Source organism: Choristoneura fumiferana, chromosome 13 (genome assembly GCF_025370935.1).
Source record: "Choristoneura fumiferana chromosome 13, NRCan_CFum_1, whole genome shotgun sequence".
Taxonomy (NCBI): Eukaryota; Metazoa; Arthropoda; class Insecta; order Lepidoptera; family Tortricidae; genus Choristoneura; species Choristoneura fumiferana.
In genome coordinates, this window is record NC_133484.1 from 14175443 (window position 1) to 14202054 (window position 26612).

General features: G+C 37.6%; 3 protein-coding genes across 3 annotated transcripts in view; all 3 read left to right on the forward strand.

Moving 5' to 3' along the window:
- Window positions 1–1925, forward strand: part of LOC141434498 (putative serine protease 46) — an 8647-nt gene extending 6722 nt beyond the window's left edge. Inside the window, exon 5 of the mRNA XM_074096919.1 lies at window positions 1607–1925. Within this exon, the coding sequence (XP_073953020.1) occupies window positions 1607–1728 (122 nt within the window). The 3' untranslated portion in view covers window positions 1729–1925. The remainder of the gene's footprint in view (window positions 1–1606) is intronic.
- A 6692-nt stretch (window positions 1926–8617) lies between these two features.
- On the forward strand, window positions 8618–18023 carry LOC141434122 (trypsin-1-like). The gene is made up of 7 exons (XM_074096410.1): window positions 8618–8771; window positions 9670–9754; window positions 12793–12955; window positions 13818–14023; window positions 15044–15249; window positions 15604–15661; window positions 17447–18023. Exons 1-7 carry the CDS (start codon window positions 8703–8705, stop codon window positions 17569–17571), a joined length of 912 nt encoding a protein of 303 aa, XP_073952511.1. The 5' UTR covers window positions 8618–8702; the 3' UTR covers window positions 17572–18023.
- A 1319-nt stretch (window positions 18024–19342) lies between these two features.
- Window positions 19343–26571, forward strand: LOC141434127 (trypsin-1-like). The gene is made up of 7 exons (XM_074096417.1): window positions 19343–20178; window positions 20621–20696; window positions 22190–22352; window positions 23494–23699; window positions 24927–25132; window positions 25896–25953; window positions 26450–26571. The coding sequence occupies exons 1-7, from the start codon at window positions 20128–20130 to the stop codon at window positions 26569–26571; spliced, it is 882 nt and encodes a 293-aa protein (XP_073952518.1). The 5' UTR covers window positions 19343–20127.
- The last annotated feature ends 41 nt before the right edge of the window (window positions 26572–26612 follow it).

A 26612-nucleotide genomic window follows, 5' to 3' on the forward strand; every position in this document is an offset into this window, starting at 1 on the left:
ATCAGGGACTATCAATGCTAGAAAGCTTGTAAATTTTGTACCGATATATAAGTAAACTATGCCGACAAAAATAATACAACTAAAAATCCAAAAAAGAAAAAAATATTTTTAGCGGTCGGTACTCTCCATATGACTAAAGTGGGGGTGTTTTTTTTTTTTATCTAACCCTATACTTGGGTATCGTTGGATAGGTCTTTTAAAACCATTAGGGGGTTGCTAAAACGATTTTTTCGATTCAGTGATTTGTTTGCGAAATATTCAACTTTAAAGTGCAAATTTTCATTAAATCGAGCGTCCCCCCCCCTCCAAAAACTTAACCGGAGGTTGGAAAAAATTGAAAAAAATCAGGATGGTAGTAAGTATATCAAACTTTCAAGGAAAACTTTAACGGCTAAGTTTGCTTGAGAATATTAGTAGTTAATGAGTAAATAGCAGCCTAAGGTATAAAATATACCTAAACTTGGAAGATTCCGTATAAAATACGAAATCCTTAGAAAAATATTATTTAATTTTTCCGTAATGGCTACCGAACCCTATTTTGGGCGTGTCTGACACGCTCTTGGCCGGTTTTTATATGATAACTAGTATTAGTTTTTGGGTAGCATTGAAAATCTATATATAAAGAACATCATTTCAAATTTTAAGCAAATCGCTTGAGTACATCCCGAATAAAAATACATACAAATAAATCTTTAAAGAACCATAAGTCTCAAGTAGGATGTTCAATTAAGATTGTTTTTTGGAATCTTTTTTTTTGTATTTTTTATTTAATTCCAAATTTTTTCTTTACGGTCATCCCGTAAAACCTAAATTGAAAATACAAACTGAAATATAGATGCATAGAAAAACCAGTAAAATAAGACCAGCACTGGGAATCGAACCCAGGTCCTCGGTATTCCGTACCGCGTGCTATACCGCTACACCACTGCTGGTCAACGGTACAGACACAAATTTCCCCTATGCATTATGCACCTCATATCTCAGCTTCAATTCATTTAGCATAAATATTTCTTTTCTCTATAAGAGATACTTACAGAAAGCCCCAAGCCCATTTGACGTAAGGGCCGAGTTACTATTGAAATCCGACTATGGTTTTGAGTCGAAAAAGTTTTTGTTTGAAACAGACGACGGTATCGGTTTGAAAATACACTAAAAGAAGGTTTGGAAAATCTTTAACACAAAATGCAAGTTTTTGTTTGATTCAAGTCAATTCAATCCTCTCCTCAACGATCTAAATTGCTGCCTGAAAGTTATGGAAAAAATCACAGATATGCTACATGTAATGAATTTAAAACAAAATTAACACAACTAAGGACGTCTTGTAGGCTTTTTTATTTAAATCCTGATTTAAGGCTTAAACTGACAGTTCTTGTATGGATCTGACAGGACTTAAGACTACTTAAACCTAGATAAAAAGCCTGCAAGTGGAAGTAAGTAGGGCTTTCTAAGTGAACAAATAGGTCATAACTTAATCGATCAAAATGTAATGAAACCCTTGCGCAAACGGATTCATTCGCTGCTTGTGGCCTTAGATGTACTTTGCTGGTTTTTCAGATGAATAGTTCTTTCGGATCTTAATTTTTATTATGATTTTGTTGTGTTCCAGGCGTGGTGTCGTGGGGCAACGGCTGCGCCCGCGTCGGCTACCCGGGCGTGTACACGCGAGTCACCAACTACCTCGACTGGATACGAGAGAACACGCGAGATGCGTGCTATTGCTCGGACTAATATATTGTAGCCATGGTGCCCTGGTACAGCCGGGCTAGCTAAACAATAGTGCTCAAAAATCTAGATGAATTAAATATGTAAATGGCTGCACGATTTTGTATATTACGATAGTCTTAGTACCTTTGCGACTGATCATCACTTGGCATCTTTTGAGTTTGCTGTGGAGACGTTTATGGGTAAAGATGTTTATCACGTAACAACATGCTTCAACTTGAAAAGCAACTAAATGTTATTCTAAATCGTTATAACGTATAGCAGTTTCCGGAAGATTAACTTATTATGCATCTACTTGTTATATTTTTCCTCCAAAATGTATTTTTCCCTGTGTACAAATATGCGTAAATCTCTCTGTCTCACTCTCTTCTCCTCTCTATCTTCCTCCTCTTATCTCTCTATCTCTGTTTCTCTCCCTCATATACAGTAAACACAGTTTACGGGAATTGTTCTTTAAACTATTTTGTGTGCACCAAATGTAATTATAAACCTTCTCCTTAAGTAACTACTTAGGTTTAAATGACCTGCGCAGCATTATATGGTCGCTTGCGGTCACATTGTCATTATGATAGGCAAGCCAGAGAGTACATATTATGTTTCTTGACTTGATTCATGATTCATTAATTTCATTATCATCTCAGGTCTTCTGACTACTGGGCACAGGCTTCGTCTCAGATTCTTGATAAACTTTGATTAATCTGTACAAAGATCCTAGGTACTTATAAAATCGTGCTATCAAATTTGAGAATAGTAGCGTTTAGATTTTTTTGAGAGAGCCGTTTGTTTTGCACCTGCTGGTACCATACTTGATACTCTAATAGCAACAACAATAATAATAATAATAATATAAATATAGATAGGTAAGCAATGACTGTAGAATAGTGAGTGGTCCATGAAAAATCCTAAAAATAGGTCAGCTGTAAAGCCCAGTTTCCACCGCTAGTAGAGCGGACTCATTAATGAAAGATCAGCCGATCTAATCGATCGAATCGATGCAGCCGCATGAAAGTACTTACATACACCGGACCTCTGCGATGTTGGTCGATGTAAGTTAAACTAAGTCATTAACGAGTCCACTCCGCTCGCGGTGTAAATTGGGCTTAAACGTGACAAGTGATCATGACTATTCGAGTAAATTTCTGACTTGTTCGGTGCCTTATCAAACCAGAGGCCATAATGTCTTACGCGAGGTCCCTCGCGAGCGCATTCATCATCTCTTTCTAACCTCGTCCTATTCCGTGTGCTATAAAGAAATGGGGAAAACGATTAGGAGACTCTGAGTGCGCTAGACAATAGGTAGGTACAACAAAAGCTCAGGCTGCTAGTCTTCGAAATTTATATCAAATCGTCAGTATTACCTGCCACCTGTTACGTTTATGAAATAGGGGCCAGACTTATTTGAAAGGATTAAAAAGATCACTGTGACATAAATTGTAAAATGATAAGTCTGAAATAATATTTGTAAATATCTATTTTGTACTTCTCATGACAAAGTAGAGGTAGAGTAATTGTAAGTACCTACTGATAAATAAAATATATAAAAAAAATGTATTTTATTTTTCACCGACTCAAAAAGGAGGAGGTTCTATGTTCCAATGTTTGTATTTTTTTTATGTATGTTCGCCGATTACTCAGTCAATTGTGGACCGATTTTCAAAATTCTTTCAAAAGGGTACTCTTCTGAGGTGGTCCCATTGTCACCAAGTGAAGATCTGATGATGGGATCCTAGGGAAATCGAGGGCAAATCTCAAATTTTATAGGTACACCTATGGCGATTTTGCCATTTTTAGCATTGAAATAAGCATTTACATTCAGAAAGTATCATTTGGAAAACTGGACCTGATGAAGAAGACCGTAGATGACCAATGGAACTCGTCAAAGCTAAGTAATGCTCGCTCGTCTATAAACGATTTCGATTAATATACCTAGATAAAGCGACGAAGAAGGAGCTTTAAGTTAATGATTCTTTCGAACTGATCTGATGCTGAAGCCGGAAGGTAGGCAACGGAACTCTGTTATAAACAACGTCCCTATGCCGTGTTTAGGCTTAATGGAATCGTTGTGAGATGTTCTTTGGCTACGAATCACTAAACAGTGAGAAATAAATAAATTTTTTAACAAAAAAGTAAAACCGACTCCAAAAAAAGTAAAAAAATAACGAAAATGGAACCGACTACAAAACCCTTGAAAATATTTTTCTAGGTATCTACTAGCTCGAAGTCGGTGACTCAGCACGACCCAGTAGGATGGATTGATGTAGGTGAGGTAGACGACTATTGTTCCATTCCTGCTGGCTTTTCAAGGGTTTTGTAGTCGGTTCCATTTTTCGTTATTTTTTTATTTTCTCAAATTCAAATTCAAAATGTTTATTGCAAGGTCATAAGTTATTACATTGATGTTGAATCAGTATATGTTTAGTTATCAGTACATTATGTCCTGTCTCGGAGAGACGTTCTTGTAAGTAAATGTGATTTTGTGTAGTATTCTCATGTGATGGCAAGAAGTGCTGGTGATGAGGTAACAAAATATGAAATGAACTTACCTAAGATCCCTTTACCCAATTAAGTTAAGACAAACAATATTGTAGATCCATTGTTAATTGACAGAACAATAGGAATAATCATCTTCCTACTTATATTATAAATGCGAAAATTTTGTGTGTGTGTGCGTGTGCGTGTGGGTGTGTGTGTGTGTGTGTGTAAAAAAAAATGTAACTGTTTATTTCTCTGAAAATTATTTGTTTAGATTACATAGCTTAACTTCTAATCTTAATTCGGGTATTAAAGTTTATGTGTCCAGGTGGTGTGTGTGTGTGTGTATATGTGTGTGCGTGTGTGTGTTTTCTCCTTCACGCTTAAATGGCTGGACGCATTTGGATGAAATTTGGTATGTAGATAGTTGGACGTCTGGAATAACACGCAGGCTTCTTTTTATTCCGATATTCACACGGGATAGGGATAAAATCTTGAAATTTCAACTGCTGGGTCTTTTAAGTCATGAAATTTTGTAGGTACATTTATATATATTTTTAACACAACCGCAATGAATTGAGGACCACAATATAAATTTTGGGAATTCCCCGGGGAATTTTGTAAAATCCCGGAATTTCAATTGTACCTACCAGATCGAATACCTAGTTAACGCGTGCGAAGCCACGGTTAAACTCTAGTATGTATATAAGGGTTACTGCAGGCACGGGTCTATTCTATATCTATATTATAAAATATGTAAGTTAAGCTGCTAACCCTCCTTCGGACCGTCGGGTAAAAAACATGAAATTGTTGTTCGCATACTGTTCTCGTGACGAAGACCGCAGTAATAGCTATTACTGCGTTTTAAATTTTTTTAAGGAAATGGGTTATTTATGGTCTCTTATACAAATTTGTATCTATATATAAAAAAACCCGGGCAAGTGCGAGATGGACTTACGCACCGAGGGTTTCGTACACATTTATTTATGTATGTAAGTAAACGGGAATCGTGTCTTGAAGATATTTCTCGCTTTTTCCGAGTGATTTAATACATCCAGTGTATGCAGAGCCCTACTCTTAAGCAAAATATACGCAGTGTGGGGTCAGATTATATTGGTTATGTGATATTTACAGACAGACATAAAAAATTAAGATTTTCAGACCTTTTTAGTTAGTTGTGTTATAATAGCTACCTTCATACCAAATTTCATGATTCTGAGTTCACGGGAAAGTAGGTTTTGATTTCCTTGCGAGTTTCGAAAATTTGCGGAAATTTGCAGCATAAACGGCTACATCTTTTGATTGCGTTGGCTGAGAAGTTTGATTTTTTCACAGCTCCAAGGAACAGTAGACCTCAGTACTTGATATAAATTTCAGCTTGATACCTCCACTCGTTCCCGAGAAAAAGTGTCTTGACAGACAGACATACGGACAAAAAGGATCCTATAAGGGTTCCGTTTTTTCCTTTTGAGGTACGGAACCCTAAAAATGTATGTAAATCTATTAGAAAGCCTGAATTCAGTAAGCAAAAATGCAGTTTTTCATTTAAGCTTCGTCGATCTTAATTTTATGATTTACTTTCGGGTTTTGTTCCGCGTACCTTGATTTTAGAGTGGTAGTTAGATAAAATTAGCAATGACTGCGATAGTCTAAAACATTGTGTTGTTTGTCGATCTTGAAACCATAAATTAATTCTTTACACACGAAGTCGCGGACGACAACAAGTGTTTGAGTAAGTCTATCGTTAAATTCCATAAAAAATAAAAAATAATGGCACTGGTACTGAGCAGCTACTTATACACCGTGTTATTTTTGATTTCGGTTAACTTTAAGAGAACATTCACCACGTCAAATGAAGTTAATTTCTCCAAGACAAAGTGGCCCTCTTAGGTACTGTTTTAAAATAATCAAGAATTTAGGTAATAAGTAGTAAAATATTATAAAGATTCTTAATTTATGACGTTTTTTTGAAGTCCATGCTAGTGAAAAAAGTAAAAGTGTTTTTACTTCGCACATTTTAGCAAAGAAGAAGAAAGAAAAAAAGAAAAAAAGAAGAGAAAAGAAGAAAGAAGAAGAAAGAAGGTTAAAAATGCCAGTTTTTTTGATATCTCTCTTACGTGACACGTCAATGTCATTAGTCAAGTTTGTGAACTTTACAATTTGAGCTAAAGCTCAAAAACATTGTTAAAACGATATCTGTGAAGTTATACAACATATGAAAGAACTTTTGTTCGATTCGTCCGAAATCTTCATTATGAATCTTTATTATAGTTCCTAACAATGAACTGAGGCGTCTGTCGCAGTTAACAAAAATTAAGCAGAACACGGTGTATAGTAACTAATAACAAAACCATAATAAATTCCAAGCCTATTATTTTTTCAAAAGGCCAACAACGTATTCGTAATTCTACTTATGTTATGGGTGTTAATGGGCGGTAGTGATTACTCTCGGTCAGATGATCTGCCTGCTTGTTTTCCTTATATCATGAAAATTAGTAACCAGTTAGTCACAGCTTACAACAAGAATAAAATTACTAACGTTTCTTCAATACTTGTCGATATCGTAAATCCAAAAATATACATTTAGCTGGTCAAGTGCTATTCTATAATTTTGATTTCTAGTCATTAGGAAGAAAGGTTCAAATTGCTTGTTCTATTGATTGCAGTTCGAGATGTTGAGAGTTCATTGATCCGCGAGGTCATTGCCAAATAAACATGTCGTACAGCCTCCGGGCGGGACTAAAACGGCGCTCGAGTTATTAAATTATTATTTTATATAATTATTAAGTTAGATACGGGTGAGTAAAAGTACTAAATAAGTGCTTGTTCAAAAATTTCCTTTCCAGTACAAGCTTTTCGGTTGACTGCACTTGCTTTGCCACCCACCTCTTAAAATAGGTCAAAAGTAACCTGTAAGATTTTGACGATGCCGCAATGCCGCGTAACCTACACAGGCTGCCGCGTAACCAACAATGGCTATAATGCCGCGTAACCAACAATGGCTAATACCGCGTACCTAACCAACAATTTAGTTAGGATTAAAATATATGTGTTTATAATAATATGAAACAGTAGTGAAATTTCAAACTTGCTATTTTGCGGGTTGCGCGGCCATAGCCAATGTTGCTTACGCGGCTTGTAGTGTCATCGACACGATTTGAAAACGAAGATTTCAGTGTTTAATTACGCTCCGGGTCGTACCTGGTTCAGCAGGTGGCGCTGGCCATACAGCGGGGAAATGCGGCTGGCATTATGGGCACCTTTGAGCCGGGTACGACGCGGAATGGTGGTTTTTAGGTTGTAGTTTAGGTCTTAGTTTGTAGGTTATATTATAAGTTTAGGTTAATTTTATTTTGTTTTAATATTTAATTCGTTTCAGTTTATATTTAAAATAATAATTTGTCATTTTTATAAATAAATATTAAATAGTTAGAATTATTTATCGCTAACTTCAAAGCGTTGTGTTGGCATTTGTTTACTAAGAAAGAATCTAATTAGCAAATAATAATAAAAAAGTAGTACGTAAAATAAAATAAAAAATAAAAATAAAAAAAATATCATGGGACACTTGACACCAATTGACCTAGTCCCAACCTAAGCAAAGCTTGTACTATGGAAACTAGGCAACGGATAAACATACTTATATAGATAAATACATACTTAAATACATATTAAACATCCAAGACCCGAGAACAAACATTCGTATTATTCATACAAATATCTGCCCCGGCCTGGATTCGAACCGTAGTCAGGTTCTCTAACCACTCGGCCATCCGGTCATCGGAATGAGCGCACAATGCATCAGGGTACAAAATCTGGGTTAGTATGCATGCCATAACTATCACGAAAATGTAATGTTATTAATTAAACTTTAAAATATAATAGAAACAATATGAAAATATTGTCTGTATCTTTACCAATATTGAAAGTAAACTCTGTCTATTACTTTGGTATCACTGCACTCTTACTGTTAAATCGTCTCTCACTGTCGTTTTCTCAAATTCGGGTAAGATTGGTGCAGATGAAGTGGATAATTATAATATAAAATCCTAATACGGTATTTTTTTTACTTAAAATTATGATTATATAATTATTTGTCCATAATTATGGATAAAAAAGACCACTAGCAAGAAATATAAATCCAAAAAGTTACTGACTTCCATTTCCAATGAGAGTACCTACCTAACGGAAAAATTACTTTTTTTAAGAGTTTTTATTTCCGAACTGAAAGAAAAAAGAAATACCTTTAAATACAGACTAATTTTTTATATATATTTGTACGGAACTCGACCCGAAACCGACTAGCTCTTTACTGATTTTTAATGCTACGAAGTTAGCGTTGAAAGCGACAATGCTACAACTTCCGCTCATGTTACACTATACAGTTTGTAAGCAGCATTTTAGCTCCCTTCTTGTAACCATACTGAGAGATCAAAGCCACGACTTAGTACACATTTAAACCTGACCACATGATCTCGTCGTACATAAACAATTCTTAAGAAAACGTAATGCGGAAAATGTGGTGCATTTTCGTATTTTTTTGTTTAACTGCTACTTTGGGTAGTGCCTTTCCTCAGGTGAGCTGATTTAAATAACCATTTATAAAATAACCTTTTTTAACGATAATAATTTCCATGGATATGTGTAAAAAAATGTTTAAAAATTAAAGTCAAACACACGGAATCGCGTTCCAGTGTAGGCTACAAATGTTATGTACAAGCTGTTTTAAAAATAATCCAGAATATGGTTGGGTTTGTTCCACTGAACACCCCTGTATGTATTTTTGTGTTTTTTTGGGAGTTTTTTATTGTGGTTGACAATACGACTGACATTGGTCGATGTTCAAAGTGCACATCCTTTCAAGCACGCACATCATTCAAAGATGAAAATTGAAATGTTTGTGTAAAATATGTAAATAAAAATAAAATATGTTATCCTAATATAGATATATGTGGATATTATGAAAAATAGAATTTAGTAGGAAATTTATGTAAATTATGTAGTAAGTAGTTTTTGCTGTATTTTCCGCACAGATTTTCTGTCAAGTTTCTTCCGGCGCATTTTTCTTCGTTATGTAAAGTCAAGTGTAAAAATATGAACTTTTAATAACATTTAGTGTGTTAGGGTCTATGCCGCAGGAGGGCCTCTTAGATGGTGTTTTCTTTTTATAGTTAGTTATATTTATGTAGTTTTTATTTATTTTGTTCCCTATCATATTGTTGTACCTATCTTGTGTTGTGAATAAATAAAAACTAAATTCAAAGTTTCAAAAATAAGTACCACAGACTCTTATTCCGACGCAATAAGGCCGTAGAAACATATTTTTGAGTGGTTCGAATAGATAGATAATTGCACTTGACTGTACTAGTCATCCCGAAAGCTGCAGTAAATAAAAAAATACACAAGACAGCCTTTTTCAGTCTAATTACGGAATTAATATTTAACTGTTCATGACTGATTTGTTTGTGTTTGCAGGAATCACTTACTGTTTCGGAAGATGCATTTATGAACACGCGCGCTATGTTCCAAAAAAGATATGCACCGGCATGCAGCTCATGCAGTAAGTGCCAACCGCTATTAATTATACAACCAATTACTACAACGTTTATCATCTGTTGTTGGAATGTAAGTAGGTATTTTAGGGCTTACACCCAGCATTGATAGCACCGAGCAAAACACCGTCTAATATAAGAAAGAAAGAAAGAAAAAAACACTTAAATAATACATTTCTTACACTTTCTGCTGGCATTGCTATACAATCTATTAATCTACATATTATATACCAATCTACATATCCATACCAACTTCAAATTTCTAATAAGGAATAGAAAGTAGTGGTAGTAGTATTGCTTGTGGCAAAAGGGACCGGCTCAGCATAAGCCGAGTCCACGCAGCGCGCCTCGAGGCCTCGGCGCTGGTTTTCAGCCTGGCCCTTCCGTCTCTGAGCGCAAATAAAACTATGCTAGGATAAGTAGTTGACAACAAATTATATAATTACCTAATGTCTATAAATTTAAAAATATGAATATGAAATTAGCTTATGAGAAAAAAAAAATTGTACGTGGCCACGTGGCTCCGCAAAAAAAAAAACTCAAGTTACAAGAATTGATGATATAGTTTATCAGTCACAAGCATACCGGTTAAAGGATGTTTTTTATTATTATTTTAATGCAAGAAAAGAGGAGAGGAGATACCATTGAAAGTTAGGTAGTAGAGTAAAATCCCACCATATCATATTTGACACACCATATTTTGTCCCTAACAGTCTCTTGACTGAAATGAGATTTAACAACTTCTCTGTCCAAGTCCACGGAATCATGGTATAGATAAATATGTTAGAATAAGCTCATGAGTTGTATGTTAAAGTGAAGTTTTCTTTTTTTAGCTGAACATGGTGTAATGTCCTTGTTTCTGTAGTATGAACGTGTAAATAAAATCTCTATCGGCTATATAAGCGGTGAACGTAGGGTTCTTTCAAAAAGACTTCTTCGGGGACAACTTAAAAAAACATTGTCATTTCAATTTCAGTATCTCAATAACGTCTGAACAGATGTTTATCAAACGTAGCTAAGAACCACCACAAAGAAACTCACCTTCACATACAAATTTTCGAATCGAAATCGATCCATCCGTTTGAGACCTACGATGCCACAGATAGATAGACATTGGCATCAAACTTATAACAACCCTCTTTTTGCATCGGAGGTTAAAAAAGCGCGATACGTCACTGCGTTTACATTATGATTATGACAGCGTTTTTTGAGCAGTGGTGTGGACAGTACGTGTTAAGCCAGTTTAAACCTGCAAGAAAAAACGTGCAAGTTGCGTTACATCGCGGCGCTTGATTGACCACTGCAGACTCGTTGGCTTTAAAGCCTCGCAACGTAATACAACTTGCACAATTTTTCTTGCAGTTCTGAACCGTGCTTCAAAAATGGAACGCAAGAGGCACCTCCTTGCGATTTTGGTGTGTAAGAGCACCAGTGTAGTCGATCCTTAAAGCTCTAAAACAAGTTCGATTGGTCGTAATATATTGCAAATGTAAGTATGTGGGTAGGTATATGGCCAGTGTCATTACCGTTATGACCTCGATGGGTTTCAAAGCAACGAGTACTTTTATTACACGAGTCCATCGTCGTCGTTTTCATGATCTGTAAATAAGCATGTATAAGCCATTGTAAATTGATCCGGGATATTTCATTAAATTGGGGGTAGACAATGTCCAACCGTGGAAGTCCTATGGCTGATATAATGAAATATCATTATTATAAGAAAAGTTAATTATACAGTGTGTTACCGTCAGCCAGGCATTTTAAGGGGGATTAAAGTAACGTATTTATTGTAACCTAACCATGACATCAATTAAATTAATAAACTAAAATTCAGACTGTTCATTTTGTAACAGAATTATAATTGCCTATGTGTAAATATCAACCTACAGATACTCTAATTATTACTTGTCAATTTAATTTGCTGTACATTGCTGGCAATTATAATTTTGTTAGAATTTAACAAAGTCTGAATTTTAGTTTATTAATAAATTTAATGTCATTTAAGTTACAAAAATACGTTAATTTGTTGTCTCAGGTTGTCTTATGTAGAATAAAAATCTGAAAAACATTTATCTACATATATATATGTTCAGTTGAACTAACTCAAATAACCTTCTGAAATATTTGGATTAATTTTAAAACACCTCGTCTATGTTGGGATTATTATCACATAAGTGCGACCCCGAGTGTGCGATGTACGACTGTGCGACGTTTCTATTAAATGACAGTGCATTTCTGCGAAGTGCTAGTGTGCGATGTATTACTGTTTGACAATAAAATTGTACGACAGTATCTATGTGTGAAGTTAAATTGTGCGACTTAATACTGTTCGACAGTACAAATGTACGACAGTATCTATGTGCGAAGTTAAATTGTACTCAAAAAGAACTGCTACCAAAAAAGTGGGTTAGGTTAGGTTAGAAGTGCAACCCTTGCACAAAAGGAACTGCTACAATTTTTTTTATATATAACTGGGATCATAGCCGTGCATCGCTTGATCATCTTCGCACGTACGATGCCTCGGACAAATACCATGTCGCACAGCCGTACATCGCTTGATAATACTTCGCACAAATAATGGTTCGGACAAATGACGTACAGTCGTGACGTACATTCGCACAGTCGTGCATCGCCTAATCGTTTGTCGCACAAACGACACTCCGACAAAACGCGTGTCGCATTCTAGTAGTAAAGGCATGACTTTTTAACTGTGAGTAGTTCCTTTTATTTAGTCAATTGATTGATAGCTAGGGTTGTTAATGGCTTAAATGCTTAGCTTCTATGATTCACTTCTGTTTATCTAAAAATGTCTGATTAATAGACTAATCCACTAGACTTCTATTCCACATAAAGTACTACTTTTATGACCACTACGCAGCCAAATTTCATTCTAATGAACTCGATACGCGTTTTGAACAAAATACGAAACGTTTCGACCACATTACGGCGTTAGCATGATAAGTCCCGATTGTGGTAGTAATTATAACTGAAAATCATGAAAGTTTAAAACAATTTGTATAATAATATAATGCATGAAAACTTCCAGTTTGCGGTGAAAGGAACGAGGAGCCCCGCATCGTGGGCGGTACCTTGGCGAGTATGAACGCGTTCCCCTGGCTCGCAAGGCTTATTTACCATAACTCTTTTGGGTGTGGGGCCTCGCTGATCAACGATAGATATGTGGTATCGGCTGCGCATTGTATAAAAGGGTGTGTATTAGTAAATATCATCACCACTATACCTACTTGACAAGTTTGTGCGAACACTCTGTAAAACCCTGTCTTAGTCAGCATTTACCGCATTTATCATAAAAAACCTAATAAGGGCAGCAGAGGCTCCCTGTGACAAGATTCTACTGAGTAATACATACGAACTTCTCCAGATATAACAGGTTTATGGTATACTAGACTTTACCCACGGCTTCGCAAGTGTTAGCCATTGGGTCCGGCTGTTGAAATGAAATTCCGATATATTACTAAAATTCCTCGAGTGGCGACCGCGAACCGGAAGACCAAGCGTTGGCAGGCCTCCCACTAGGTGGACTGATGACATCGTGAGGATTGTGGGCAACCGATGGATGCAAGTGTCGAGTTGTCGTTCATTATGGCGTTCTAGGGACATGATGATGACTAAAATTCCATGGGAATTCCCAAAAATGACATCGTTGTATTTCATTAGATAGAAACAACCGTGCCAAATTTCATGACCCTCAAACCCAGCGGTTGAAATTTAAAGATTTCATCTTCATCCCGATCCCGTGGGAAATCGGGAGAAAATTAGAAGAACGAGGGTTACCGACATAGCCAAGCGAATTAGCTAGTTGAACTGGCAATGGGCAGGCCATATAGCACGGAGAGCACATGGCCGTTGGGGCCAAAAAGTTCTCGAATGGAGACCATGGATCGACAAGCGCAGCGTAGGATTTTGACCAACGAGATAGACGGATGATGTTAAAGCCATGGGTTCACAGGGATGCAGGCCACTTCCAACCGAGGTCTGAGGCCGAGGTGGAGGTCTGTATTGAGGCCTATGTCCAACAAATGTGATGATGATGAATAAATGTCATTTCAGATTTATGTGGTTCATGTTTCGCGTGACATTTGGCGAGCACGACCGGTGCGACAGGTCGCAGCGGCCGTTCACTCGGTACGTCACCAAAGTGATCGCTCAGGACTTCTCCCTGAATGACCTCACAGACGACATCGCTTTGCTGAAGATTAGTTCGCCTGTGACGTACTCGCACGCTGTGAGGCCTGTGTGCTTGCCAAAAAATCCAGGTACGGACAGTTTTTTTATGACAGAATCCCTCCTGTTCAACCTCACATTCACATTTTATTCCTCTTTGCCGAAGATCGTATCGTGTATTCTGTCACTTTATGCACTTCAGTATCAAAGTACCTATGCCCTTATATCAAGCAGTACTATGTTAATTTTACTGCGAACAGAGCATTTGCACTAGGTACATTGAAAACAGGGTTTCTCGAACTTCATATTTTGTCGTGCGGAATTCATGTGCGGAATTCCATTTGAAATTTACCACGAGCTTAGCGGTGAAGGAAAACATCGTGAGGAACGCACAAACCTGCGAAGCAATTTAATGGTGCGTGCAAAGCTCCCAATCCGCACTGGGCCCGCATGGGAACTACGGCCCAAGCCCTCTTGTTCTGAGAGGAGGCCTGTGCCCAGCAGTCGGACGTATATAGGCTGGGATGATGATTTTATCGTGCTGTTACTTTTTGTATTTGTATAAAAAATACACGCTTTGGAATTTCGAAGTATTTAACCCCCATAAACAAACGGATTCAATCCTTAATAATACCTATTGCCGTGAATTGCGTGCGATATTGATAGAATCGATAAACCTATGGATGGTGTGGGTTGTTGCAGATATAAGTTTTTGGTAAAAATTTCATTTTTAATACAACGTTTTTTAGCTGACTGTACTTTTTGTTGTATACTGTACTTGTATTGTCACCCAAACTGCGTTTGCATACCAAATTTTAAGTCGATGCCATTAACCGTTGAGGAGTTCCATCCTGTGGAGACGATCTTGGCCGGATTACCAGGATGTCACTACCAGATTATTGTATTGTCACGCAATTTACATAATTATTTCAAATTTCAAGCCAATCTGACTACTGGAAGTTGGTCAAATTTAACTTGCAAGATTTGATTACAGACAAACAGACAGATAGACAACGGGACAGGTGCAACTAAATAAAAGCTTGTAAAAAGCTATCGATTACCAAACTATCATTAGTGTGGTAAAACTAAATCCAATCCTTTGTCGATTACAGAACGAACTTACGAAAACACCAAATCGGTTGTGGCGGGTTGGGGAGCGACAGGCGAGAACAAGAATTGGTCCTGTATACTCTTGGAGGCAGAATTACCGGTTCTTAGCCACGAGCAGTGCCAGAATACTAAGTATAACGCATCACGAATCAAGGAAACGATGCTCTGTGCCGGGTTCCCAGAGACAGCTCATAAGGACGCTTGCACGGTAAGTACTGTATTACTTAACAGTAAAAAGGTTCCACCCTGATACGCGAACAGTTCCCTCCGCCGTTACGACATTATGTATTCTTTAGTCCTAACTATTTCTCGTTTTTCGCTAGTTAGGGTAAGGATGTCAGGTTTTGCTATTTTAATATTAGAATTCGATAAAAGGAGTATTTCAAAATACAAATGCCCAATTTGTAGATAATACGTTCTGACATTTAAGTACTTCACGGTTTCAATAATTCAATGCCAATCACGTTAACTCTATTAGTAATGCATATTATTCATGACTTATGAACCAAAAGAGTAGGGTAATCATACTGATAAATGTTTACTTCAGAATTTTACTTTACAGGGTGACAGTGGGGGACCCCTTGTTTCAGAAACTCCAGATCATGTTTATGAATTAATTGGTGAGTATTATTATACATTGAGAAATTCGTATTAGACCGGAAGATGGTGACACAAAATATTAGGTCATTTGTACCAGTATGGCGGTTCTTCAGGGGTCTAATTACGGAATGACAAAAAAGAAAATGATGGTCATAGTGCTGGTACCGGCGTCCCAGGCCCAATCGTGTGGGCGTTAATCGAACCAGCAGCAGTGGGACAATAGTCGTCTACCTCTTTTACGTACTATGGGTTTCAATCCCTCCTGCTGGGTCGTGCTGAGTCACCGACTTCGAGCTATTACGTACCTAGAAAAATATTTTCAAGGGTTTTGTAGTCGGTTCCATTTTTTGTTATTTTTTTGGAGTCGGTTTTACTTTTTGTTAAAAAAAATATTTATTTCTCACTTTTTAGTGATACGCAGCCAAAGAACATCTCACAACGATTCCATTAAGCCCAAACACGGCTTAGTTACGTTGTTTTATAACAGAGTTCCGTTGCCTACCTTCTGGCTTCAGCATCAGATCGGTTTGAAAGAATCATTAACTTAAAGCTTCTTCTTAGTCGCTTATCTAGGTAAGTATATTAATCATGATCGTTTATAGACGGGCGAGCATTACTTAGCTTTGATGAGTTCAATTGGTCATCACGATCTTCTTCATCAGGTCCAGGTTACCAAATGATACTTTCTGAATATAAATGCTCATCTTAATGCTAAAAATGCCAAAATCGCCATAGGTGTGCCTATAAAATTTGAGGTTTGCCCTCGATTCCCCTAGGATTCCATTATCAGATCTTGACTTGGTGACAATGGGACCACCTCAGAAAAATACCCTTTCGATTAAAAAAATAATTTTGAAAATCGGTCCACAATTGACTGAGTAATCGGTGAACATACATAAAAAAAAATGCAAACATTGGAACATAGAATCTCCTCCTTTTTCTGAAGTCGGTTAAAAATCAAAACAAGCCAGTTCCGTCGAGTGGTTCTTTCGGAAACCAAATTGTTCAGGCACTAAGATATTATGTGACAACAAATAATCAGTTAATCTGGAAAACACCTTGTCCGTTACCTTCGACATAACAGTGACAATGGAAAATGGGTCTATGATTGTTTGGGTCTTTACGATCACCCTTCTTACATAATGGCCTAACCTAACAATCGAAAACTTTAATTGCTTAGGAAAAACTCCCTGACTGAATGAAAGATTAATCAAATGCTGCATTGGTCGGCATAAGTATATCGCATTTAGTTTAAATAGGATGGTCGTACCCACTAATATTATGAATGCAAACGTTTGTGAGTAGGTGCGTGCGTGCGTGCGTGCGTGCGCGCGTGTGTGTGTGTGTGTGTGTGTGTGTGTCTGTTTATCTCAAGTTAAAACAGCTGGAGTGTTTTTAATAAAACAGCACCCAATATTTGTTTCCCGGTTAGCGATTAACAAATTCGTCGTAGATGAACTCGAGAACACTAGTTGAACAACTAGCTGACAGTAGGTACTTATATATTATCAACTAAATTACCTATACATAAGTATTTAAGTATACCAAATTTCAAGCCAATACGAATGTTGAAAGTGGGTGCAATTTGATGTCTTAGATTTGTCCCACACTAACACGGCTCGTTAAGCTTTTACGTCCACTTGCAGGCTTTTTAATCTAGGTTTAAGTGGTCTTAAGTCTTGTCAGATCCATACAAGAACTGTCAGTTTAAGCCTTAAATCTAGATTAAAAAAGCCTACAAGACGTCCTTAAACTTAAAATCAAAAATTGAAGCTCTCACACGATTTCATTTGTTTTCTCCCCAGGTATTGTTTCCTGGGGCTATGGCTGCGCAAGAGTTGGGTATCCAGGAGTCTACACAAGAGTCACCAAGTACCTGGGCTGGATCCAAGACAATACAGACGATGCTTGCTACTGTAGAGACGAATAGACTGATTATCAGTTTTGTACGTTTAAGAAAACCTCGCCTTTTATTTAACCAATATGGGAAGGGTGTTAATAAATATTTCTTAACATGAAAATACCGTGAGACTCACTCATATAAAATGATATTGTAACGGATAACTCACATCTTAAACCGAGTTTAGCTCGACTGTTTCGGGCTATTTCGTAGCCCTTCTTATCAGGAGCACGCGACTCGGCGGCTGCCGCAACATGCTCACTCAACTACGAAATAGCCCGAAACATGTCGAGCTAAACTCGGTTTAAGACGTGAGTTATCCGTTACAATATCATTTAATATTTCTTAAAGTAAATTATTATATTTTTTGTACTAATTGATGAAGTAATATTCTATGAATATGACAGGTTACATAAAAAGTGATAGGTAAAGTAGTCTGTAAGATATTAATTGACTACCGCAATAAAATTTAAAGTCAAATATATCGTGTTATTTTTGTTTCGCTGAGTAAAAACCGGCCAAGAGCGTGTCGGACACGCCCAAAATAGGGTTCCGTAGCCATTACGAAAAAATGAAGTTATATTTTTCTAAGGATTTCGTATTTTATACGGAATTATCCAACTTTAGGTATATTTTATACCTTAGGCTGCTATTTACTCTTTAACTACTAATAATTCTCAAGCAAACTTAGCCGTTATAGTTTTCCTTGAAAGTTTGATATACTTACTACCATCTTGAATTTTTTCAAATTTTTCCACCTACCGGTTTAGATTTGAAAGAAAATTTGCACTTTAAAGTTGAATATTTCGCAAAAAATCAATGAATCGAAAAGTCGTCTTAGCAAACCCGTGATGATTTTAAAAGACCTATCCAACGATACCCCACACTATAGGGTTGGACTTTACTTTACTTTACGTCCAATTTTTTTTAGTTTTTAATTGTACCATTTGGTCGGCATAGTTTACGTATATATCCGTGCAAAATTACAGCTTTCTAGCATTGATAGTCCCTGAGCAAAGCCGCGGACGGACGGACAGACAGTCAGATAGACAGACAGACAGACATGGCGAAACTATAAGCTATAACTGGCTTGTAGTCACAATTATTAATAACCATTCCTCGCTTCGCTCGTCGTACCTATTTTTTTCTTTTTTTCGGCATATCACGATGTGCGCGGTATATAGCTAGGAACATCGACGAATGCGTTGCTCTAATCGATCTGCTGTATTGTTTCTCAGGCAAATCGTGATATGCCTGGCCAACTTTTAGGTATATCATGAAATGGCGATGAAATGGCGCCATTTCATGATATGCCTAGGAATTTCGTGATCTGGCGGATTTTACGATCGGCCGCTGACATATACGTCCCTTTGCTGGGCACAGGCCCAATACTACGAAGTGCAAAATTTGAACTTCGTATCATGCCGTCTCGCTGACGCTATATTATCTAATACGAGAGTGAGAAGGACAAACGATACGAACTTCGATTATTGGATTTTGTAGTAGCCCACCAGGTCGTTTCTCAGATGAGAGGGCTTGGGCCGTAATTCCCACGCGAACCCAGCAGCGAGGCATAAGTGAGTAATTACACGAATAATTAATATAATTATAATTATTTCATTGAACAGGTTGAACTGCATTGTTCGTTTATCATTTGACAGGTCATTATAGTTACATAGGTACCTAGTTAGGTTCTTGTTCTTATATAATTTTTCTCAAGTTTTTATTACACTTGCTCTATTTGTATGTATGCAAGTAGATAAGTTTAGAACCTAATCAATCAACAGAAAAGTTGAGAAAGCCCCAACATTATCATTTCAAAGTTCAATATCTCAAAAACGACTGAACCGATTTTAATGAAACATTTGCTAAGGGCTACCGCAAAAACTCGCTTGTATGTAAGAAAACTGGATCGTAATCGATCCATACGTTTAAGAGTTACGATGCTACAGATAGACACAGAGTCAGACAGTCATTGGCATCAAACTTATAACACCCCTTTTTTAGCGTGGGGGTTTAAAATAATTATGTAGGCTGTCCGCTTCAAAATCATGTTTGACTTGGATAAGTCTGATGACATAATAATCTGGTAGTGAAATTCCGGTTGTTCAGGAAGGACCGTCTCTGCAGAAGGGAACTCTTGAACGGTTACTGAGTCTTGGTACGGATACGTAGTTTGGAAAATACAAGTACAGTCAACAAAAACATAGTCAGCAAAAGAGCTTGTATTAAAAATTAAACTATAAAAAATTCTCCTACTTACAGTTGCAATTGGTGGAAACTTTTCACAGTGGCAACTGTGCGACTCTAGAAGTCTATTTTACGACCCAACAGCACCTTCCAACACTTGTTTGACCTGCTTAAAGGCAACTATAATGTGCTGGCTCTATTGCATAGTAAGTGGACAGGGAGCAATGGCCTCGACCCTGCGCGGGCGCAGGACTCAGCCTCCACTCGGGACGGCCGCTCGTCGAACACCTCTAGCAATTCTTAGAAAATTTCACCAGTTTCCTTAAAGTTTTACTTGAGTTTTCTGTTTGAATTGGGGTGGACTACGAGACTAGGACGTTGTGGCACTGTGTCAGAATGTGGAAGTGGATGATTGTTTTTTTAAGTGTGTGTGCGGTTGGATTTGTGGTAAGATGCTTTTAGTATTATTTGTACGTATAATTTCGCATAATCCAATACGATTTATTTTTGATAAATTATTTTGGGATTGGCCGGGTCGACCCTTGCATTAGTAAACGGCGTTCTAAATAATTTAATGTGACCCACCTTCTCTACACTACACTGCAGTAATAAAAGCCCTTCTACATCATTTCAATTTTTACTTATTGGTACAAACTGGTAATACTGGTATCAAAGTTATTGCAATAATTTCTGAGAATTTTCTGCACCGCACTACATATAAAGTAAAAGTATCATAGTAAAATGTTAGTGACTTTTGATTCTTCGTTCTCATTTCCTAAACGTTAACACGTGATAAAGAATATCCTTCAAAAATATTTTTGGGAATTATTTATTGTGTTTACGTGAAACGTAATTTCAAGTCGAATAAAGATAGAGTTGTTTACGCCAGGTGAGAGCTGAGGACCTGCAGTTCAAAAAAATTCAAGACGACGAAGAATACGCTGACATATCAAAATGCAACTGTCGTAAGTAAAATATCGTACTCGTTATTCATAACGTTTTGAAAACATTTGCATCAACATAGGTCAATGTCAATATAATACCTAATAAGCCAAAGTGGTAGGTATATGCCTCTTTAAAAGGTGTGACCTCTTTGAAACATTTTAAAAACTTTTACTTACATAATTACATTCAACTAGAAAGAAAAGTCTTTTATTGTGCGGCCGTGAGAAATTAATATTTTCCGGGATAAAAACCATCTTAAGTATATCCGTTCCTTCCCAGGGTTTCAAACTATATCAAGATCCTAAAATTTTCCAGGAAAAAACTATCCCACGTCCTTGTAAAGGTCTCAACTATCTCCATAGTAAATTTCACCATAATCGGTTAGGTACTTGAAAGTGTAATAAATAAACATAGGTATTCACTTCCACATTATTAGGGTTCCGTATTCAACTAGGAACCCTTATAGTTTCGTCATGTTAGGGTTCCGTAGTCAGCTAGGAACCCTTATAATTTCACCATGTCTGTCACCATGGTAGTAAATATATCAAATTTACAAGGGAAATAATAGCAGCTAAGATTGCTTGAGAATTATTATATTATTAGCTTAATAGTAGCCTAAGGTATAAAACATACCTAGTTAAACTTAGAAGATTCCGTACACAATATGAAATCCTTAGAAAAATATTAACTTGATTTTTTCGTAATGGCTACGGAACCCTATCCTGGGCGTGTCCGACACGCTCTTGGCCGGTTTTAATATTAGTAAGAAATTTTATTTGTTAAAAAACAGTTACTTTTATTACCGTGTATTTATTAGTATAAACATGTTCAAGAATTGGCTATGGGTAATGAAGAACAATATTCAATTTTGATTTGTTTGTTACCGTTGAGAAAAACACAATAACTATGTTTGAAAAATATTTCTAAATAAACGTTAAGAAAAATATAAAAACATTACTTATTTAAAAAAAACGATGTAGACTTATGTAATATTTCGTTCAGGTAAGGTAAACGTACGAGTGCTCGTCACTGTCCCAATAGTGGTCATCTTTCATCTTATGTCTAGCAATAGAGATGACAGCAGGGTGTCGTCTATTGGGCATTGGCGTGTCGAGCACTTGGACGTTTACCTTACCTACTTACGTATTAGGCGTACAATAATTACTTACTTTGTTCTGATTTCTGATCTCCTGCAGACGAGAATCCATTTTATATTGGCAATTAATCATTTTAGCTAGGTAAAAAACTATTACATTTTAAAAGATAGTCACGATTTCGACTTTCATCTTTGGCCATGTTCTAACTAGGTAAGTAGGTAATTCTTTAAAGTCAAAGACAAAAATCCATAAAACGTTGCAAAAGAAAGCAATCACCGCCGCCCATGTAAACCCATAACAGGATGCAATGCGTTGCCGGCCCCTTGGAGTAGGCTCGTTTTTGAAGATCTCTAAGTTGTACTGGTTCGGAAATACTGGTGCTGCAAGCTTTATATTTATACTGTTTATTTGCTTAGGCTGCGGAGAACGCAACGAGGCGTCACGAATACTGGGCGGTGAGGAGACGATGGTGAATGAGTTCCCGTGGGTGGTAAGGCTGACGTATTTCAAGAGGTTCTACTGCGGTGGCATTCTTATCAATGACCGATACGTGCTCACTGCTGCACACTGCGTGAAAGGGTAAGCGGGACATTAGTCTGGAAATTCGTCGAAGAACTAAAGTCACCGACAACATAGCTGGAAAGATATACTCGTAATATAATAATAAAATCATTTATTTCAGGTAACACGGCCCATACAATAATAGTACATTGTGTCTTAAGGGCGGTAAATAAGGAATTACGAACGAGAGTCTATTAGAAGCCCGAAGTCGAAGACTGAGGGCTTTAATGAGTCGATGTTCGTAATTCTAGTACCGCCCGTGCGACATACAATGTTTTTCATCACTTTTGCGAGTATAATTTTATATTTCTAAAAGAAAAAATATAATTGTTCCAAATATTGGCGTTACCTTAGGCTGCGCTCTTGGCAGCGTCGCCCTCCCCCTGCCTCAGCATGTGCCTGAGCCGCGTGTGCATGTGGTCCTGCTGCTGCACCATGCGCAGCAGCGCGCGCGCGTGCTTCAGTACGGGCACGGACTCATTTACCGACCTTGGGCTTCATGAAAAGAAAATTTGTACGCGCAGTGACTCATTTACCGACCACGGGCTTCATGACAAGCACATTAAGGTCGAGGGTTTTATTTAGGGGGTTGCAATCAAGGTAGCCTTCACGTTTTGACACTGTTTACGAGCAAGTGTGATGAAAATACCTTAAATACTAATATAATTTAGAAGAAAACACAATATTTAAAATTAAATAAGGTGATAAAACGGCGTGCCCCGTTGAGTCACCGTCATGACGTCGCATAATGCAAGTTGAAGTGGCAATTGGTGAGCCGCATCGTTCGAAGGACAGATAACCGCTGGGGGAGAAAAGTCTTGAAGTCTTGTTAGTCTTGTACCTCTCTGCATGTATCTAATATAATATAATATAATGTAATACCTGTATAGAAAAAATGTAATATAAATTGCTGTGCCCCTACAGGGTACATGTCTCGACACTATTTTTTATTATAAGATCTTATGTACGATGTGAAGGCTCCACGAACCGGAAGACAAAACATTAGCAAGCCTCCCACTAGGTTGACTGACGATATTGTAGCGTTCTAAGGGGGAGGCCTTTGTTCACCAGTGGACTTCTTCCGGCTGATGATGATGACGATGAAATTTGTCTCATTTTAGCCCAGCGTCTAGCCTGTGTGTCTTTAACTATTTTCTAGGCTGATGTGGTTCATGATAAAAGTGACACTGGGGGAGCACAACCGCTGTAACGAGACCAGTCGTCCCGAGACTCGATTCGTCACGCGGATCGTCGCGCACAATTTTACCTACAGCACGTTCCGAAACGACCTCGCGCTGTTGAGGCTCAACCAGCCTCTGAACATCACTGACACTATCAAGCCTATCTGTTTGCCGCATAACGATGGTAAATATCCTTTTCATCTCTCCTGTTCGGAAAGTTTAATTTTCATGGGCAGATTGCCGGGTGGAAAATTGTGTTTTCATCTCTAGGGTGGAAAGTAATTTTTTTTTAATTTTTCGATGAATCACAGAGTCGGAGATAATTGAGTTACGTCAAAGACACTTTTTTTTCACGTTTTGGCATGGCCATCTAGATGCGCGTCGTGACCAAGGAGCTTATATACAATACTGGAGGTTGAACGCCGAACATCCGTTTGAAACAAGAAATTTGATCTTTATTACGTCACGAACATATTCCATCTTTTTCTTTAGTTAGGTTAAGAAAGAGATGGGTGGAAAAGAGGTCAAACTTCTTTGTTCGGCGTTCAACCTCCAGTTGTGTAAATAAGCTCCTTGGTCGTGACCAACTTGTTTTTTTTTTATAGTTGGCCGTTCAAGTGGCCGAAAAGGTACCTATATCGAAAATACAAACTGAAATATAGATGCACAGAAAAACCAGAAAAATAAGACCAGCGCTGGGAATCGAACCCAGGTCCTCGGTATTTACCGCGTGCTATACCGCTACACCACTGCGGTTGACCAGCAGTGGTGTAGCGGTATAGCACGCGGTGGTGCGCGGTGTTTTTGCTAATAAAAATTACGTAGGCATATATAAAATGGCGGCTTTCGTCAACATCGTTGTGCTATATCGCTACACCGCTGGACAACGATACAGACACGAATTTCTGCTATGCACCTCATTATCTCAGCTTGTGTTGTTTCTTGTTTAGCCACTTAAGCAGTGACACTATGTCTATATTTCAGTTTGTATTTTCGATATAGGTTTTACGGGATGACCGTAAAAGTAACAAAAAATTTGGAATTGAAATAAAAAATACAAAAAAGATTCCAAAAAACCAATCGAAAAGGTACCGTTGGAGGTTGGATATAAGTAAATTCAATTTATTATTATTCTCATTTTTTTTTGTAGTATTTTACTTTCCTCACAGTCGAAATGAAAAGTAGTGTCTAACCCGGGTGAAATTACCCATTTCCCCTCGAACTATTGGCGCTCTCACTTCGTTCGAGCGCCAGAAATATCTCGGGTGAAATGGGTCACTTTCCACCCTTGGTTATCAATATGCTAATTAACACCTTTTAGAAATGCGAAAGTTCGTGAGCGTGCGTACGTGCGTGTGTGTGTGTTAAAAAACCTTACACTGTATGTTAGTGTAGCTATATGTCTTTGCAGATAATACGTATGTCGGAGTAAAAGCATTAGCAGCTGGTTGGGGTTCAGTCTCCGAAGAGAAGAACCACTCCTGTGTCCTCAACGACGTGGAATTACCCGTAATTAGCAATGAAGTCTGTAGGAAGTCCAAATACGAGCCTTCAATGATAGCTGATGACATGCTGTGCGCCGGATACCCTGACAAAGGGAAGAAGGATACTTGCCAAGTATGCTGTGTTAATTATTTTTATTTTTAAAATGAATGAGTGTTATTTTATTACGATCAATAGAATCGTTTAATAATTATTTTACCAACTAACCCAGTTTTTTTTTGTAGCAGGTATTTATGTAGAGTGACGATTCAAATATCAAGATCAAAAGCTTTTCTTTTTCTAAATAGAGCACTCTTTTATTATGTTTCTTTAAGTCGACTTAGATCTCGACTTTAAATGCTGGATGGAATTGTTTTATCTAATACTTTTCCAGATCGGTATCTTAGTAAAGGAGTATTTAGCAACGGTACTTACAAGGTAAAGAAAAAATGATAGAATGGTTAAGTCGTTTTTAATGCCATTGATCATTACGAGAATAGTATTAACTCTACTAACTCTAATAAGGTCTTTTGACGCGCTGTTCAGGCTTTTTATACACACATAACGTAAATTATCATCATCATCATCATCCCAGCCTATATACGTCCCACTGCTGGGCACAGGCCTAATCTCAGAACAAGAGGGCTTAGGCCATAGTTCCCACGCGGGCCCAGTGCGGATTGGGAACTTCGCACGCACGATTGAATCGCTTCGCAGGTTTATGCAGGTTTCCTGACGATGTTTTCCTTCACCGCAAAGCTCGTGGTAAATTTCAAATGTAATTCCGCACATGAATTTCGAAAAACTCAGAGGTGCGAGCCGGGGTTCGAACCCTCTAACCACTAGGCCACCACGGCTATTCGTAAATTTTCCGTAAATTATATTTATGTTTATCTAGGGTGACAGTGGTGGACCACTGGCGGCAGAAAGGGGTGATAAACGTTACGAGCTCTTAGGTATGTACCATTAGTCTCTTCAACCTATATATGTATGCTGGGTAGCCTTTCCCTCAGAATGAGAGGAATTGATTTTTAGTTTACATGCGGGCCCAATGTGAATCGAGGACTTCACATGCCGTACCTACTGAATTTTTTTTCAGGTAAATACAGGTTTCCTCACGATGTTTTTCTCCACCGGAATGTACAGAACCGCGCCAAAACACACTCTTTCTTAAATTAATATTACGGCTCTTTTTATCCGAAAAAGTACTTAATTTGAAAAAATATACTTGTTGGGAAACTTTATCTATAATATTGGAAAGTGCACTTTTGAGAAAGTGATCTTATGAAAAAGTGTCTTTCAAGAAAATGCAGCATATTTCGGGGAAAGGAGTTTTACGAGCCAAAGCGTTCCAGTTCTCTACCTACATTATTACATGCCAGAAATTCATTTCTTAAGTTTTTCACGAATACTATCAAATAGATGATCAATAATAATTAGTTTCTTTATCAGGGATTGTATCGTGGGGCATCGGTTGCGGTCGCGCTGGCTACCCCGGGGTGTACACTCGGGTCACGAAGTACCTCTACTGGATACGGCATAACGCACGCAAGGGATGCTTCTGTTCAGATTAAATTTATTATTACACTATGTGTTTAGATTACTACTTAGCCGT

Bases quoted from the DNA above. Each gene is read 5' to 3' on its own strand.
- LOC141434122 (XM_074096410.1), top strand. From the start codon at position 8,703: ATGCGGAAAATGTGGTGCATTTTCGTATTTTTTTGTTTAACTGCTACT. The intron at 12,956-13,817 runs GTGTGTATTAGT...ATGTCATTTCAG, and splicing joins GCTGCGCATTGTATAAAAGG to ATTTATGTGGTTCATGTTTC. The intron at 15,662-17,446 runs GTGAGTATTATT...TTTTCTCCCCAG, and splicing joins TCATGTTTATGAATTAATTG to GTATTGTTTCCTGGGGCTAT.
- LOC141434127 (XM_074096417.1), top strand. From the start codon at position 20,128: ATGTGGAAGTGGATGATTGTTTTTTTAAGTGTGTGTGCGGTTGGATTT. The intron at 20,697-22,189 runs GTAAGTAAAATA...TTATTTGCTTAG, and splicing joins CATATCAAAATGCAACTGTC to GCTGCGGAGAACGCAACGAG. The intron at 25,133-25,895 runs GTATGCTGTGTT...ATGTTTATCTAG, and splicing joins GGAAGAAGGATACTTGCCAA to GGTGACAGTGGTGGACCACT.